Source organism: Cherax quadricarinatus, chromosome 43, assembly GCF_038502225.1.
Source record: "Cherax quadricarinatus isolate ZL_2023a chromosome 43, ASM3850222v1, whole genome shotgun sequence".
NCBI classification, from domain to species: domain Eukaryota; kingdom Metazoa; phylum Arthropoda; class Malacostraca; order Decapoda; family Parastacidae; genus Cherax; species Cherax quadricarinatus.
The window spans coordinates 31340994-31358870 of record NC_091334.1 but is presented as its reverse complement, the minus strand read 5'-3'; the positions used below and the strand labels follow the sequence as shown (position 1 = coordinate 31358870).

The 17877-nt window shown below is 43.6% G+C and overlaps 1 protein-coding gene across 2 annotated transcripts in view; it reads right to left on the bottom strand.

Annotated features, from left to right (window-relative positions):
- Positions 1-216: 216 nt before the first annotated feature.
- Positions 217-17877, bottom strand: part of LOC128694169 (coiled-coil domain-containing protein 6-like) — a 50625-nt gene continuing 32964 nt past the window's right edge. For both annotated transcript variants that reach the window (XM_070093829.1, XM_070093828.1), the window contains exon 4: positions 217-2829. In XM_070093829.1, coding sequence (XP_069949930.1) covers positions 2596-2829 — 234 coding nt within the window. In that variant the 3' untranslated portion in view covers positions 217-2595. The remainder of the gene's footprint in view (positions 2830-17877) is intronic.

The following is a 17877-nucleotide window of genomic DNA, read 5'->3' as shown; positions in this document are numbered from 1 at the left end:
TCTATACAGATTCAAAGAAACAAAAAATGTAACTATGTACAGACATTACATGCAGGATTGTTCAATCATTTAACATATTTACTGAAACGTGAGCAAGCATGCACACACAAATGCATAATTTCATTATTATTTGCATGAACAATTACTGGTAAAATAAATTTGCCATTTTATTTACAAAATTATTTAAAAAAAAAAAAAAAGACAAAGTCACTGAACTCTCATGCAGTATTTTATTCCACAGGTTAATAGGTTCAACTTCAATTTTTTAACAAAATTATACAGGAGGTTCCCAATATACAACTGGTCTCCCCCAGTGTTTCAATTTATGAAGAAGTTGTGTCTGTGGTGTTTCAACTTACAAAACAAGTTGTCTCGGTGGTGTTTCAACTTGCGAACAATAGAAAACAATAGTAGAGAAGATGTTTTACACATGCTTGCACTACAATTGCATGTGGGTAGAGACACTTGTGTACAGTTCCAGACATTTATAAAAAGAAACAATTTGCCACAAGTGGCTTCATCAGTCCTTATTAAGCCATTCAAGGTGAAGTATTTCCCTTAATGTCATCAACTATACACAAGTGTCTTCATTCAGAGCCTATTGTCATCACCACACCATTTACAACAACAGACTGATGGCTGCGAAAACTGTACGTGGTTCCTAAGTGCTGTGTCTTTAAGTGTGGTTGTATGTAACTTGAAGAGTGTGTACCTTGGAGACCTCCTGTACTCTGTTGTTAAGTCTTTGTAAACATGCAAAGCCAGCTGCTATATCCCACTGCAGTGTCCAAAAATATAGGCAATGCTTTTTATTAACTCCAAGAACAGTAATGAGAATAACGTATGGTGCTACCCATATAAGCAGGTTTCTACTGCAAAATATTTAAACTTATATGAAGATATGAGAGTACCATGTCAGAAATGACGACTTTTTTCTCTCACTCTTCTCTAAACGTATGCTGTACATGTGCCGAAAATTCCTAACGAACAAGTGTGAACAGTTTAGTAGAGTGACTGGGATTTAAGCCAGTATTCTGGTGGTCTTCTCTGTAGTTGAGTGGGTAGTGTGATAAGATGGTAATTTTCAGACCACAAGGTGGAGTCCCAATCACTCCATTACATTGAAAATGCTGTACAATCCGAGTTCAATAAAAAGCGTATTGACTCAAAATTATAATTCTTGCATCAAACAGCAATTAATAATTGAAACAATAATGAGCCTACCATAGCCCTGAAGAGTGCATTACACTGAGCTATGTCAGTTCATACTCAACATTTATAGCTAATTGCATAAACGGTAAAATTTATAAATGGAGAAGAAACAACAAACCAAAACATAATATCACTCGATGCATCAGATTACCATTCTTCTTGTGTCTTAATAAATAACAAGGAGACGCAGTATCAAAAAGAACAGTCACATTCACAAATTACTTTGGGTCACATTCCCAGGTCAAGCAACTCTGCTAGACCAAAGAATAAATTATATTCGCATAAATTTTTCTCAGATTTGAGTTTGTTCTGAGTTTTAGATACCAAATCTTTTTCCATATTATTGCTTAAACCTCATTAATGTTGACATTCATAAGAAAGAATGACCGAAAAAGGAAAGATTTAGGCATGGGAAGCCCATCATAAATATTGGGAATGAAATTCTGTGTCTAGTTTTTAATTTAAGGGCCACACTATAACAAACTAAATTAAAAAATTAGTGAATAATGAAACATACAGTACTTGTGAGTTGCCCATCAGTAAATATGTTGGGCAATGGAATTGCATGATTTGTGGGTGTGACTGTATACACCATGACTTCCATTAACCATGTCACAGTTAACTAGACCAATACTAACAAGATAACATACCTCTACCAATTCCATTAACATTGTTGTGCATAAATGAGTTAATGTATAAAAAGTCAAGTAGAATCAACTGTGTCAAGATCAAATGAAGCATGAGTGACACCTCCTTAATGCAGAACAAGTCAGCACAAATGTCTACTTAAGACAGCAAGTGACACCTCTTTCAAGTAGAACAAGTCAGCACAAACGTCTACTTAAGACAGCATTGAATATTAACCCAACACATCGGTAGTTTTGATATCACAATCGACAGAGGGAGGGCATGTAGCACTTTATTTATAGATGCCTAAAAACTACTATGCTACCACAGATTTTTCATTTCCTTCTATAATCTTCTCATCTGACTCTTACTCACTTTATCATATTCTCAAATATATCACATAATTGGCTCAACAAACTCCAATAATTGCCACAAAGCAACTGCAACTACCTCAACAATACAAGAATCCAGTTATGCAACTTTTTCTCAGAAAATTGTGGCATATATTGTTCAGTTTAGTTCAAGCTACAACCACCATCTTTGCAGCTCTGGTTTTCTCGCCCATGTCAGTAACATGATATCACATTTTTCACAACAAATATGACCATCAAGACTCACCAATATGGAGAAAAACTCCAAGTCTACCAGGGCAAAAAAAGTCAGCTAGCAGCCTTTCTAGAAATCCTACGGAAAGGCTGCTAGCAACTTTTCCAGAAACCCCACAGGAACCTCAGTGCTGACCCAGAGGCTTCTCAATCAGTTGCGGCTCACATCCATGGGGGATGGTGGAGCCACTGGATGTGGAGATGAAGGCAGCTGGGGCGCTGGCACAAGTGGAGGGTGATGTGGAGGAGTAGAGTTAGATGATCCTGATGTGCTAGATGTAGGGTGATGAGAGGCTGGGGTGGCCAGTAGAGCAGAACTACTTGGGGGAGGGGCAATGGGCTTTACAAATCGCTCTTGTGATGTGCGACTTCCATGTCTCTGAAACTGTAAAATAAAAAAAAATCAATTAAAAGAAACAAAAGTAATACACAAAATTTTTATATTGGCAATTTTTTAATCATACTGGCAGTCTCACAGCTGGGCAGGGTGGCCAAAAAATAAAACACTTTTGCCTTCATTCATTCAACAGTAAATAAAAAGGCACAATATCATAACAGGAATGCACAAATAACCCCACACACAAGAGAAAGAAATTTATGATGACGTTTCGGTCTGACTTGGACCATTAAATAGTCACAGACAGGTCCCAGTTGGACCGAAATGGAGTCATAAGTTTCTTTCTCCTATGTGCAGGTTATCTGTTTATTGAACAGTAGTTCTGCCAAAAGTGTGTAGATATCACAATTCAAATGAGCCTCCGAACAGCAACATACGAGGGACTGATTACCCCAGACTACCTCTCCATTTCTTTGAATGTCTCAAGGACTGTAATTCATCTGTGTATTCAACTCAAGGAAACCTGCTAAGTAGGTGAAAAATTTCATTAACCAAGATGAGCTGTGCATGTGTCTTACCTATCACCTCTATAATGTACAGACTTTCCTACACTAAATTTTCTCCTTTACCACCATTTTTACCTCATCATTACACTAATCACTTCTCTCTCACACTCCTATACTGACACACTTCTGTTGTTACCTCTAGCACTGTATTCATGAATTTACTCCATTCCTCTTTGACCTCTCAATACCTACACAGTGCTTCGCTTTAAAGCATATCGCTAATGCAGTGGTTTTCAATTCTACCCATTATTCACTGATTCATGCTTAATACAATAAATATATTCACCACTCACTATAATTATGCTATGAAAATATTTTCAGGTAAGTAATGTGTGTACTGCATATGCATGTTGTAGGCCTAGCTTTATTGCTCAATTAATATATGATATTGCAAACATGTTATCAGGCTTTTACATCTACCATCCGAAATACGATCGAGTTCGGTTCTGAGAAACAGGTCCTAAGTCGAAATGGACGTAAGTTGAACTTTATTGTTTTATTTTGGTATTTCATGTTTTACTTTACTTTTTATGCTGTTAGTACTGTATTTTATACTGTAAGGTTTAGGATAAACACTGTGTACAACACAAATAGTTGTTTATTTCCCAGAAATTTGGCATAAAAAACACGGTCGTAAGTCGAGTGGTCATATGTCGAGCAGGTCGTAAGTCGGATGGTAGGATATGCATTTGAAAGTGAGAAAAAAAAAGAAGAAAGGAAGGAAGGAAGGCAGGCAGGCAGGAAACGTCCATATCTCACTTTACAGCAGTAGGCCAGAACCTAACCTGCGGTATAAGTGAGGCCCTCCTGTACTCTCTCTAGCCTATCTTTCTCTCAACAGATGCTTATATCTTTCTCTAACTCTCCTGCTCTGGCTATCAGTAAATTGGCCAATTCCCACCAAAATTTAATTCGATTTTAAAGCAAAAAAATTAACACAATCATTATAATCTTTACCCAAATATTTGCCAGAAAAAATACAAAAACATGGCAGAGTAAACTCTCACTATCTTACTGACCACTGCTTCACAATCTTAATGATCAGTTTCACTATCTTACTGGTGATCATTGTTTCACTATCTTACTTGTGATGGTCGCTTCACTGTCTTACCAGTGATGGTTGCTTCACTGTCTTACCAGTGATGGTTGCTTCACTATCTTACCAGTGATGGTCGCTTCACTGTCTTACCAGTGATGGTTGCTTCACTGTCTTACCAGTGATGGTTGCCTCACTATCTTAGCAGTGATGGTTGCCTCACTATCTTAGCAGTGATGGTTGCTTCACTGTCTTACCAGTGATGGTTGCTTCACTGTCTTACCAGTGATGGTTGCTTCACTGTCTTACCAGTGATGGTTGCCTCACTATCTTAGCAGTGATGGTTGCTTCACTGTCTTACCAGTGATGGTTGCTTCACTGTCTTACCAGTGATGGTTGCTTCACTGTCTTACCAGTGATGGTTGCTTCACTGTCTTACCAGTGATGGTTGCCTCACTATCTTACCAGTGATGGTTGCTTCACTGTCTTACCAGTGATGGTTGCTTCACTGTCTTACCAGTGATGGTTGCCTCACTATCTTAGCAGTGATGGTTGCTTCACTGTCTTACCAGTGATGGTTGCCTCACTATCTTACCAGTGATGGTTGCCTCACTATCTTACCAGTGATGGTTGCCTCACTATCTTACCAGTGATGGTTGCCTCACTATCTTACCAGTGATGGTTGCTTCACTGTCTTACAAGTGATGGTTGCTTCACTGTCTTACCAGTGATGGTTGCTTCACTGTCTTACCAGTGATGGTTGCCTCACTATCTTACCAGTGATGGTTGCCTCACTATCTTAGCAGTGATGGTTACTTTGCTACCTTAGCAGTGATGGTTGCCTCACTATCTTAGCAGTGATGGTTGCTGTGCTATCTTAGCAGTGACAGTTGCTTCACTATCTTAGCAGTGATGGTTGCTTCACCATTTTAGTGGTGATGGTTGCTTCACCATCTTAGTGGTGATGGTTGCTTCACCATCTTAGTGGTGATGGTTGCTTCACTATCTTAGTGGTGATGGCTGCTTCACCATCTTACCAGTGATGGTTGCCTCACTATCTTAGCAGTGATGGTTGCTTTGCTATCTTAGCAGTGACAGTTGCTTCACTATCTTAGCAGTGATGGTTGCTTCGCTATCTTAGTGGTGATGGTTGCTTCACTATCTTAGCAGTGATGGTTGCTTCACCATCTTAGTGGTGATGGTTGCTTCACCATCTTAGTGGTGATGGTTGCTTCACTATCTTAGTGGTGATGGTTGCTTCACCATCTTAGTGGTGATGGTTGCTTCACCATCTTAGTGGTGATGGTTGCTTCACCATCTTAGTGGTGATGGTTGCTTCACCATCTTAGCAGTGATGGTTGCTTCACCATCTTAGCAGTGATGGTTGCTTCACCATCTTAGCAGTGATGGTTGCTTAACCATCTTAGCAGTGATGGTTGCTTCACCATCTTAGCAGTGATGGTTGCTTCACCATCTTAGCAGTGATGGTTGCTTCACCATCTTAGCAGTGATGGTTGCTTCACCATCTTAGCAGTGATGGTTGCTTCACCATCTTAGCAGTGATGGTTGCTTCACCATCTTAGCAGTGATGGTTGCTTCACCATCTTAGCAGTGATGGTTGCTTCACCATCTTAGCAGTGATGAATGCTTCACCATCTTAGCAGTGATGAATGCTTCACCATCTTAGCAGTGATGGTTGCTTCACTATCTTAGCAGTGATGGTTGCTTCAGTATCTTAGCAGTGATGGTTGCTTCAGTATCTTAGCAGTGATGGTTGCTTCACTATCTTAGCAGTGATGGTTGCTTCAGTATCTTAGCAGTGATGGTTGCTTCACTATCTTAGCAGTGATGGTTGCTTCACTATCTTAGCAGTGATGGTTGCTTCACTGTCTTACCAGTGATGGTTGCTTCACCATCTTAGCAGTGATGGTTGCTTCACCATCTTAGCAGTGATGGTTGCTTCACCATCTTAGCAGTGATGGTTGCTTCACCATCTTAGCAGTGATGGTTGCTTCACTATCTTAGCAGTGATGGTTGCTTCAGTATCTTAGCAGTGATGGTTGCTTCACTATCTTAGCAGTGATGGTTGCTTCACTATCTTAGCAGTGATGGTTGCTTCAGTATCTTAGCAGTGATGGTTGCTTCACTATCTTAGCAGTGATGGTTGCTTCACTATCTTAGCAGTGATGGTTGCTTCACTGTCTTACCAGTGATGGTTGCTTCACCATCTTAGCAGTGATGGTTGCTTCATCATCTTAGCAGTGATGGTTGCTTCACCATCTTAGCAGTGATGGTTGCTTCACCATCTTAGCAGTGATGGTTGCTTCACCATCTTAGCAGTGATAGTTGCTTCACCATCTTAGCAGTGATGGTTGCTTCACTATCTTAGCAGTGATGGTTGCTTCACCATCTTAGCAGTGATGGTTGCTTCACTATCTTAGCAGTGATGGTTGCTTCACCATCTTAGCAATGATGGTTGCTTCACCATCTTAGCAGTGATGGTTGCTTCACCATCTTACCAGTGATGGTTGCCTCACTATCTTACCAGTGATGGTTGCCTCACTATCTTACCAGTGATGGTTGCTTCACTGTCTTACCAGTGATAGTTGCTTCACTGTCTTACCAGTGATGGTTGCTTCACTGTCTTACCAGTGATGGTTGCCTCACTATCTTACCAGTGATGGTTGCCTCACTATCTTAGCAGTGATGGTTACTTTGCTACCTTAGCAGTGATCGTTGCCTCACTATCTTAGCAGTGATGGTTGCTGTGCTATCTTAGCAGTGACAGTTGCTTCACTATCTTAGCAGTGATGGTTGCTTCACCATTTTAGTGGTGATGGTTGCTTCACCATCTTAGTGGTGATGGTTGCTTCACTATCTTAGTGGTGATGGCTGCTTCACCATCTTACCAGTGATGGTTGCCTCACTAACTTAGCAGTGATGGTTGCTGTGCTATCTTAGCAGTGACAGTTGCTTCACTATCTTAGCAGTGATGATTGCTTCACTATCTTAGTGGTGATGGCTGCTTCACTATCTTAGTGGTGATGGTTGCTTCACCATCTTAGTGGTGATGGTTGCTTCACCATCTTAGTGGTGATGGTTGCTTCACTATCTTAGTGGTGATGGCTGCTTCACCATCTTTGTGGTGATGGTTGCTTCACCATCTTAGTGGTGATGGTTGCTTCACCATCTTAGTGGTGATGGTTGCTTCACCATCTTAGCAGTGATGGTTGCTTCACCATCTTAGCAGTGATGGTTGCTTCACCATCTTAGCAGTGATGGTTGCTTAACCATCTTAGCAGTGATGGTTGCTTCACCATCTTAGCAGTGATGGTTGCTTCACCATCTTAGCAGTGATGGTTGCTTCACCATCTTAGCAGTGATGGTTGCTTCACCATCTTAGCAGTGATGGTTGCTTCACCATCTTAGCAGTGATGGTTGCTTCACCATCTTAGCAGTGATGGTTGCTTCACCATCTTAGCAGTGATGAATGCTTCACCATCTTAGCAGTGATGAATGCTTCACCATCTTAGCAGTGATGGTTGCTTCACTATCTTAGCAGTGATGGTTGCTTCAGTATCTTAGCAGTGATGGTTGCTTCAGTATCTTAGCAGTGATGGTTGCTTCACTATCTTAGCAGTGATGGTTGCTTCAGTATCTTAGCAGTGATGGTTGCTTCACTATCTTAGCAGTGATGGTTGCTTCACTATCTTAGCAGTGATGGTTGCTTCACTGTCTTACCAGTGATGGTTGCTTCACCATCTTAGCAGTGATGGTTGCTTCACCATCTTAGCAGTGATGGTTGCTTCACCATCTTAGCAGTGATGGTTGCTTCACCATCTTAGCAGTGATGCTTGCTTCACTATCTTAGCAGTGATGGTTGCTTCAGTATCTTAGCAGTGATGGTTGCTTCACTATCTTAGCAGTGATGGTTGCTTCACTATCTTAGCAGTGATGGTTGCTTCAGTATCTTAGCAGTGATGGTTGCTTCAATATCTTAGCAGTGATGGTTGCTTCACTATCTTAGCAGTGATGGTTGCTTCACTGTCTTACCAGTGATGGTTGCTTCACCATCTTAGCAGTGATGGTTGCTTCATCATCTTAGCAGTGATGGTTGCTTCACCATCTTAGCAGTGATGGTTGCTTCACCATCTTAGCAGTGATGGTTGCTTCACCATCTTAGCAGTGATGGTTGCTTCACCATCTTAGCAGTGATGGTTGCTTCACTATCTTAGCAGTGATGGTTGCTTCACCATCTTAGCAGTGATGGTTGCTTCACTATCTTAGCAGTGATGGTTGCTTCACCATCTTAGCAATGATGGTTGCTTCACCATCTTAGCAGTGATGGTTGCTTCACCATCTTAGCAGTGATGGTTGCTTCACCATCTTAGCAGTGATGGTTGCTTCACCATCTTAGCAGTGATGAATGCTTCACTATCTTAGCAGTGATGGTTGCTTCACTGTCTTACCAGTGATGGTTGCTTCACTATCTTAACAGTGATGGTTGCTTCACCATCTTAGCAGTGATGAATGCTTCACTATCTTACCAGTGATGAATGCTTCACTATCTTACCAGTGATGGTTGCTTCACTGTCTTACCAGTGATGTTTGCTTCACTGTCTTACCAGTGATGGTTGCTTCACTATCTTAGCAGTGATGGTTACTTTGCTACCTTAGCAGTGATGGTTGCCTCACTATCTTAGCAGTGATGGTTGCTGTGCTATCTTAGCAGTGACAGTTGCTTCACTGTCTTACCAGTGATGGTTGCTTCACTGTCTTACCAGTGATGGTTGCTTCACTGTCTTACCAGTGATGGTTGCTTCACTGTCTTACCAGTGATGGTTGCCTCACTATCTTAGCAGTGATGGTTGCTTCACTGTCTTACCAGTGATGGTTGCCTCACTATCTTACCAGTGATGGTTGCTTCACTGTCTTACCAGTGATGGTTGCTTCACTGTCTTACCAGTGATGGTTGCTTCACTGTCTTACCAGTGATGGTTGCTTCACTGTCTTACCAGTGATGGTTGCCTCACTATCTTAGCAGTGATGGTTGCTTCACTGTCTTACCAGTGATGGTTGCCTCACTATCTTACCAGTGATGGTTGCTTCACTGTCTTACCAGTGATGGTTGCCTCACTATCTTACCAGTGATGGTTGCTTCACTGTCTTACCAGTGATGGTTGCTTCACTGTCTTACCAGTGATGGTTGCTTCACTGTCTTACCAGTGATGGTTGCCTCACTATCTTACCAGTGATGGTTGCCTCACTATCTTAGAAGTGATGGTTACTTTGCTACCTTAGCAGTGATGGTTGCCTCACTATCTTAGCAGTGATGGTTGCTGTGCTATCTTAGCAGTGACAGTTGCTTCACTATCTTAGCAGTGATGGTTGCTTCACCATCTTAGTGGTGAAGGTTGCTTCACCATCTTAGTGGTGATGGTTGCTTCACCATCTTAGCAGTGATGGTTGCTGTGCTATCTTAGCAGTGACAGTTGCTTCACTATCTTAGCAGTGACAGTTGCTTCACTATCTTAGCAGTGATGGTTGCTTCACTATCTTAGTGGTGATGGCTGCTTCACTATCTTAGTGGTGATGGTTGCTTCACCATCTTAGTGGTGATGGTTGCTTCACCATCTTAGTGGTGATGGCTGCTTCACCATCTTAGTGGTGATGGTTGCTTCACCATCTTAGTGGTGATGGTTGCTTCACCATCTTAGCAGTGATGGTTGCTTCACCATCTTAGCAGTGATGGTTGCTTCACCATCTTAGCAGTGATGGTTGCTTCACCATCTTAGCAGTGATGGTTGCTTCACCATCTTAGCAGTGATGGTTGCTTCACCATCTTAGCAGTGATGGTTGCTTCACCATCTTAGCAGTGATGGTTGCTTCACCATCTTAGCAGTGATGGTTGCTTCACCATCATAGCAGTGATGGTTGCTTCACCATCTTAGCAGTGATGGTTGCTTCACCATCTTAGCAGTGATGGTTGCTTCACCATCTTAGCAGTGATGAATGCTTCACCATCTAAGCAGTGATGGTTGCTTCACCATCTTAGCAGTGATGGTTGCTTCACTATCTTAGCAGTGATGGTTGCTTCAGTATCTTAGCAGTGATGGTTGCTTCAGTATCTTAGCAGTGATGGTTGCTTCACTATCTTAGCAGTGATGGTTGCTTCACTATCTTAGCAGTGATGGTTGCTTCACTATCTTAGCAGTGATGGTTGCTTCACTATCTTAGCAGTGATGGTTGCTTCACTATCTTAGCAGTGATGGTTGCTTCACTATCTTAGCAGTGATGGATGCTTCACTATCTTAGCAGTGATGGTTGCTTCACTGTCTTACCAGTGATGGTTGCTTCACCTTCTTAGCAGTGATGGTTGCTTCACCATCTTAGCAGTGATGGTTGCTTCACCATCTTAGCAGTGATGGTTGCTTCACCATCTTAGCAGTGATGGTTGCTTCACCATCTTAGCAGTGATGGTTGCTTCACCATCTTAGCAGTGATGAATGCTTCACCATCTTAGCAGTGATGAATGCTTCACCATCTTAGCAGTGATGGTTGCTTCACCATCTTAGCAGTGATGGTTGCTTCACCATCTTAGCAGTGATGGTTGCTTCACTATCTTAGCAGTGATGGTTGCTTCACTATCTTAGCAGTGATGGTTGCTTCACTATCTTAGCAGTGATGGTTGCTTCACTATCTTAGCAGTGATGGTTGCTTCACTATCTTAGCAGTGATGGTTGCTTCACTATCTTAGCAGTGATGGTTGCTTCACTATCTTAGCAGTGATGGTTGCTTCACTATCTTAGCAGTGATGGTTGCTTCACTATCTTAGCAGTGATGGTTGCTTCACTATCTTAGCAGTGATGGTTGCTTCACTATCTTAGCAGTGATGGTTGCTTCACTGTCTTACCAGTGATGGTTGCTTCACCATCTTAGCAGTGATGGTTGCTTCACCATCTTAGCAGTGATGGTTGCTTCACCATCTTAGCAGTGATGGTTGCTTCACCATCTTAGCAGTGATGGTTGCTTCACCATCTTAGCAGTGATGGTTGCTTCACCATCTTAGCAGTGATGGTTGCTTCACCATCTTAGCAGTGATGGTTGCTTCACTATCTTAGCAGTGATGGTTGCTTCACCATCTTAACAGTGATGGTTGCTTCACCATCTTAGCAATGATGGTTGCTTCACCATCTTAGCAGTGATGGTTGCTTCACCATCTTAGCAGTGATGAATGCTTCACTATACTGCTCGTGGTCATAAACTGTCACAATACGCAGCTTCATAACTTAGTATGAACTACAAATACTTAATTATGGTAAACCCAAACAACGTTATTCTTCCCTCTCTATTTTAAACAGTTTTTAAAATTAAAATACGATGAATTTCATCCATTACTCGAGAAAAAAAAAGGCAAACGCAATGGCTTTACGTTGATCATTTCCCTAAATGAAATTATTATTATTATAATCAAAAAGAAGCGCTAAGCCACAAGGGCTATACAGCGCTGCAGGGTAGGGAAGGAAGCAAGGGAATTGGATGGCAGAAGGGAGGGGGGATGATCAGCAAGTTACAGAAAACAGCGGGGCAGGGGATAGTACGGGGGTAGAGGGTAGCAAGAGATTCAAGTAGAAAGGGCTGAAAGTATCAGAATTTGTGAAGTAAGTCAGTCGTTGTCAAAAAGTCAATGAGAGAGTCCGGATGAAAGGTGGGTCCATCAGCGAGAAGGGAAGGTAAAGAGAGAGCAGCGGGGCGAAGACGACGACAGAGGTAAATTCTGCGTGCTCGTTGATAAAGTGGGCAGTCCAACAGAATGTGGCTGACTGATAATGGAGCTTGGCAATTCTCACAGAGAGGAGCAAGACGCCTCTCCATGAGATATCCATGAGTAAGACGAGTATGGCCAATGCGAAGACGGGAGAGAGTAGTCTCCCAACCTCGACACTGGTGATAAGAAGACGGCCAGTAACCTATACTCGGTTTAATAGACTGAAGTTTGTTGCCGAGCATAGTAGACCAACGTTGTTGCCAACGGGTGTGAAGGTGGGAAGATATTACAGCAAAATAGTCCGTACATGGAATACCTCTATAAGAAACTGGTAGGTCATGTACTGCTGACCGCGCAGCAGTGTCTGCCTGTTCATTGCCCTGTACGTCAACATGACCAGGGACCCAACAAAAAACAATATCTTTATGCTTAGTAAAGATGCGGCGTAGCCAAAGTTGGATACGGAGGACTAAGGGGTGAGGTGTATCAAATTTTTGTATAGCCTGTAAAGCACTAAGGGAGTCTGAGACAACCACAAATGATGACACAGGCATAGATGCAATACGGATAAGTGCTGTAAGGATGGCATATAATTCAGCAGTAAAAATACTAGCTGAAGATAGTAAATGCCCTTGTACGACGCTGTCCGGAAACACTGCTGCGAATCCTACGCCATCAGAAGACTTAGAGCCATCTGTGTACACAGCAATGGCATGAGAATGAGAGTGAAAGTGGTCAAGAAAAAGAGAGCGGGAAGCGACCGTAGACAGTTGGGCTTTCGAGCAAGGGAGGGAGAAAGAACAGACTCGAACAGCTGGAACTTCCCAGGGGGGTAGGGAAAAGTGAGATGCTACATGTACATAGAAAGGTGGTAGTTGAAGAGAAGACAAGAGCGAATGAAGGCGAAGAGAGAAGGGACGGAGTAAGCAGGGGCGGCGAACAAATAAAGAATGTCTACTAATATCAGTGACCATTCTATAAATGGAAGGATTGCGGAGATCATGAGAGCGTACATAGTAGCGCAGGCAATGGGCATCACGGCGATCGGATAAGGATGGAACGTTCGCTTCTGCATAGAGGCTTTCGACAGGGGAAGAGCGAAAAGCACCAAGGCATAAACGTAATCCTTGGTGATGAATGGGGTTAAGGCTAGAGAGAGTAGCAGGAGATGCCGCTGAATAGATCTGGTCACCATAATCAAGTTTCGATAAAATAAGGGTGGAATGTAGGTGAAGGAGGGTTCGACGATCAGCTCCCCACGAAAGATGAGCAAGGGTTTTAAGAAGGTTCAGCCGGCTGTGACAAGTTGCCTTCAGAGAGGTAATGTGAGGTTTCCAGGATAACCTACGATCAAAGAGGAGGCCCAGAAACTTGACTGTATCACGTTCAGGGATACGGGAGCCATAGAGGTACAAAGGATGATCGGAGATGACAGAGCGTCTAGTGAAAGTGATTTGGTGGGTTTTAGTGCTGGAAAATTTAAACCCATGTGTGGTGGCCCAATTGGAAACACGGTCGACTGCATGCTGGAGAGAAACTGTAAGGAGGTGACAGTCAGCGCCTGCACAGGCAATAGCGAAGTCATCAACATAGAGTGATGACCAAATATTTGATGGAAGACTAGAGGCCAAATCATTAATAGCAAGGAGAAAAAGTGTTGTGCTCAGAACACATCCCTGGGGGACACCTTCAGCTTGGATAAAGTCCGGGGAGAGCACATTATTAACCCGAACACGGAAATGCCTGTCAGTTAAAAAGTTCTTAAGGAAGGATGGTAGATTGCCTCGAAGGCCTAAGGAGTGGGCTTGGGCTAAAATATTATACCTCCAAGTTGTGTCATATGCCTTCTCAAGGTCAAAAAATATGGCAATAACCGAGTGGTTATTCGCAAAGGCATTACGAACATACGTATCCAAGCGCAGTAAGGGGTCTATGGTAGAACGTCCCTTACGAAAGCCATATTGACGAGTGGAGAGACTGTTGTGTGTCTCTAAATACCACACTAAACGTCTATTTACTAGACGTTCCATTACTTTGCAAACTGCACTGGTAAGAGCAATGGGACGATAGTGGGAGGTTTCATGTCCCGTAGTGCCTGGTTTGCGGAAAGGGAGAACAATGGCGGATTTCCACAGCTGTGGAAGAACTCCTTGTGACCAAATAAGATTGTAAAGGCGTAATAGGACTGCAAGGGCTGACTGATGTAAATGTTGTAGCATACGAATATGAATGTCGTCGGGCCCAGCTGCCGATGATCGACAAGCTGAGAGTGTTGCCTCCAGTTCTTGAAGTGTAAAAGGCACATTATACTGTTCTTCTCTGAGAGAAGAAAAGTCCAAGGGTGCTAACTCTCTGGCAGACTTTGAGGAAAGAAATGAGGGGCATAGATGGAGTCCCTGAGAAATACGGACCAGACGATTGCCAATTTCATTGGCAACATCTAGTGGGTTTGCTATATCAACACCGGCAACCCGCAGAACAGGAGCCGGGTCAGGAGAATATTTACCACTCAGTTTTCGTACTTTTTTCCAGACTGCACTCATAGAGGAAGCAGAGGTGATGGTGGAGACATAATCTCGCCAGCAAGTGCGTTTAGCGTCACGGATGACACGGCGAGCGATCGCACGCTTCTGTTTAAAATCAAGGAGTCGCTCTGTGGTTCTATTGTACCGGTACCTGCCCCATGCAGCGCGTTTCAAACGTACTGCACGAGCACAAGCAGGAGACCACCAAGGCACGCATTTCTGAGAATGCCTGCCCGAAGTTTGGGGTATAGAATGAGAAGCTGCGGTGAAAACGGAGGACGAGAAGAGGTGTAAAATCTCATCGATGGAGGACGAAGAAGGAACCTCTTTAAAAACAGTCAGGTGTGAGTAAAGGTTCCAATTTGCCCGATTAAATTGCCAGCGTGGGGTGCGAAGAGGTGGCGAATATGAAGGGGAAGTAAGAATGATTGGGAAATGATCACTGTCATGTAAGTCCGGGAGAACAGACCAAGTGAAGTCTAATGCGGCGGAGGAAGAGCAAACTGAGAGATCGATGCAAGAGAGAGTATGAGTCCGAGGATCAAAATGGGTGTGAGTACCTGTATTTAAAACATGGAGGGGGTGGGTGGCAAGAAAAGCCTCTAACTGAATTCCACGGGAATCACAGTGAGACCCCCCCCAGAGGAAATGGTGGGCATTAAAATCACCAAGTAACAGAATCGGTGGCGGTAATGACGAAACAAGGAAGGCAAAATCCGGAATAGATAATGCCCGAGAAGGAGAGAGATATAAAGAACAGAGCGTATACCACCTATGTAAGTGGATACGGGCTGCTGTGTAATGCAGCGAAGTATGAACAAATAGCTGATGGTACGGAATATCAGTGCGGAGAAGAAGGGCACTTTCATTAAAGGTCCCATCAGGAAAAGGATCTGAAGAATACAATAAATTATAGCCTGAGATGTGAGAAATAACAGCAGAGTGTAATTTTGGTTCCTGTAAGCAAACACCAACAGGGGCAAACTGGGAGAGTAACATCTGAAGCTCACCCCGATTACCCCTGAGGCCGCGTATATTCCACTGTAAAAAGGCCATGATTGGCAATGATAAAGATACTTGAAATCCGCAGGTAAGGGTTCCTACGGACTAGAAGGGTTAGAAAAGTCCACATGCGGAGGCAGTGGAAAATGTTCAAGCAGCGAAGGAACGGTGCGCTGTGAAGAAAGGAGTTGCGCAGATGGAGCAGAGGAGAGAGAAAGAGCGGAAGGTGGATCAGTGTCCATTGATGGTTTGGTCTCTGCAATATATTCAGAGATTGCTTCAAGTGTTTCGGAATTCAGAGATGTCGTATGGGAGACAATATTGGGAATGGTAGGGGGAGGATGAGTAAAGATTGGAACTGTATTGGACTGTACCAAGGTAGGGGGGGGCGAAAGGGTGGAGGGAACTGGAGAAGCGTGGCAGGGGACAGAAGAGACAGGAACTTGGGAGGTGGCAGAAGAGGAAGAAACTTGGGAGGGAACAGGGGAGGAAGGTACATTACGAGGAGGAGGGTGAACCTCTGCACTTGTAACTGAGCCAGTGAGAGGGGAAGAACTAGGGACAGAGACAGGGAGGGGAAAATGAGGAGGTAGAAGATGGGTAGGAGGTGTTACCGGACCTTTTTTTGACTTTTGAGAAGTAGAGGGACGATTGGGAAGAGGTGTCGTACGAGGTCTCATCGATACTGAGGCTTGTAAGAGAGAACTCGAAGAAGCGAGATTAGACTGAGGCGTAGAAGTAGGGACGTCTGAGCCGAGGACAGCAAAAGGATTAGATACAGGAGTGATTATGGGAGAGGTAACCACAGAGGTGGGTGTAGAAGATGGGATACCAGAAGTGGGGGGACGTTTTGAAACACGGGAATAAGAAACACGTGGGAGTCTCCCTTGGAGGCGGAGATGAGAAACTGCCATGGCATAAGGGAGACCTTCTGTCTCTTTGAGGTAACGGATTTCCCGCTCGTTTAAATAGACCTGACAACGGCGAGAGTACGAAGGGTGAGCCTCATGACAGTTAAGGCAAGAGGGAGATCGATTGCAAGACGTATTAGAATGGTCATCGGCACCACAGACTGGGCATTCGGCGATAGATCTGCAATATTTCGCTGGATGGCCAAATCGCCAGCAATTTCTACACTGTTGTGGTGTAGGGATCACCTTTCGAACTTGTAACCGATGTCCTGCTATATAAACTGAGGATGGGAGTTCTCGGCTGTCAAAAGTTAAACGAGCCACATTGCTAGGGTATCGTCTCCGCCCACGGGCAGGAAGAACGTAAGTGTCTACCTTGAGGATTGGGAGATCTTGGAGTTCCAGCTGTTCTAGAATGTCGGTGCCACATGTCTGGAAATTTTGTTGAACTATGGTATGGGGCAGAATGACGGTACCACTACAAGAATTGAGGGAATGATGTTTTTCAAGGGTGACAGGAACAGTATCTATATGGGAAAGACGAGAGAGCTCACGAGCCTGGGTAGCATTCTGTACGGTAATGATGCGCGTACCGCTCTTAAGAGCATGAAAAGAAATATCTTTACCAACATGGCGTAGGAGTGCCTTGCCAATACTATGGTCAGAAAGATAGGCAGTAGAGGAAGTTGGTCGTAAAGTGAAGAATTTAGTCCACTGTTCAGTCTGAAACTGAGCGTGGAAAGGTAGTGAAGGACGTGTCGGTCGTTTCTGAGAAGAACGAGAAGGTGAAGGTGGAGAAGTATCATCAGCAGGTAATTGTCGTTGACGTTTAGGCGTGGGACCAGAGTTGGTCCGACGTGGAACGGGTCGGCGATTTGAAAATTGCCGCACCGTAGAGGGAGAGGCCGGAAGCATAGTCAGAGGAGAGCGAAGGTCTGATAAATCGAAGGAGTCAGTCGACGCCTCAGTACCTGAAGCGGGTGAGGAAACAGCACCGGCAATAGGTACAGAGGCATGAGGAATGTCTGAAGAGTGGTCCAAAGACGAGGCGGGGTCAGAACGGGGTGCGGTATCAAGAAGGGGCCCGGGGGTACCAGGTTCATGGACTAGGGCTGCCATGGTTAGGTTACTTCTTTCTTTTTGTTTTTAAGAAAAAAAAAGAAAGAAGAAAAGAAAATAAAAATAAAAAAAAAGAAAAAAAAGGGGGGACCGGGGAGGGATAGTTCCTAGGAGGAATGAAAGGGCCAGAAATCTCCCTCCGCGCCCAAGAGGACCTCAGCACCGCAAG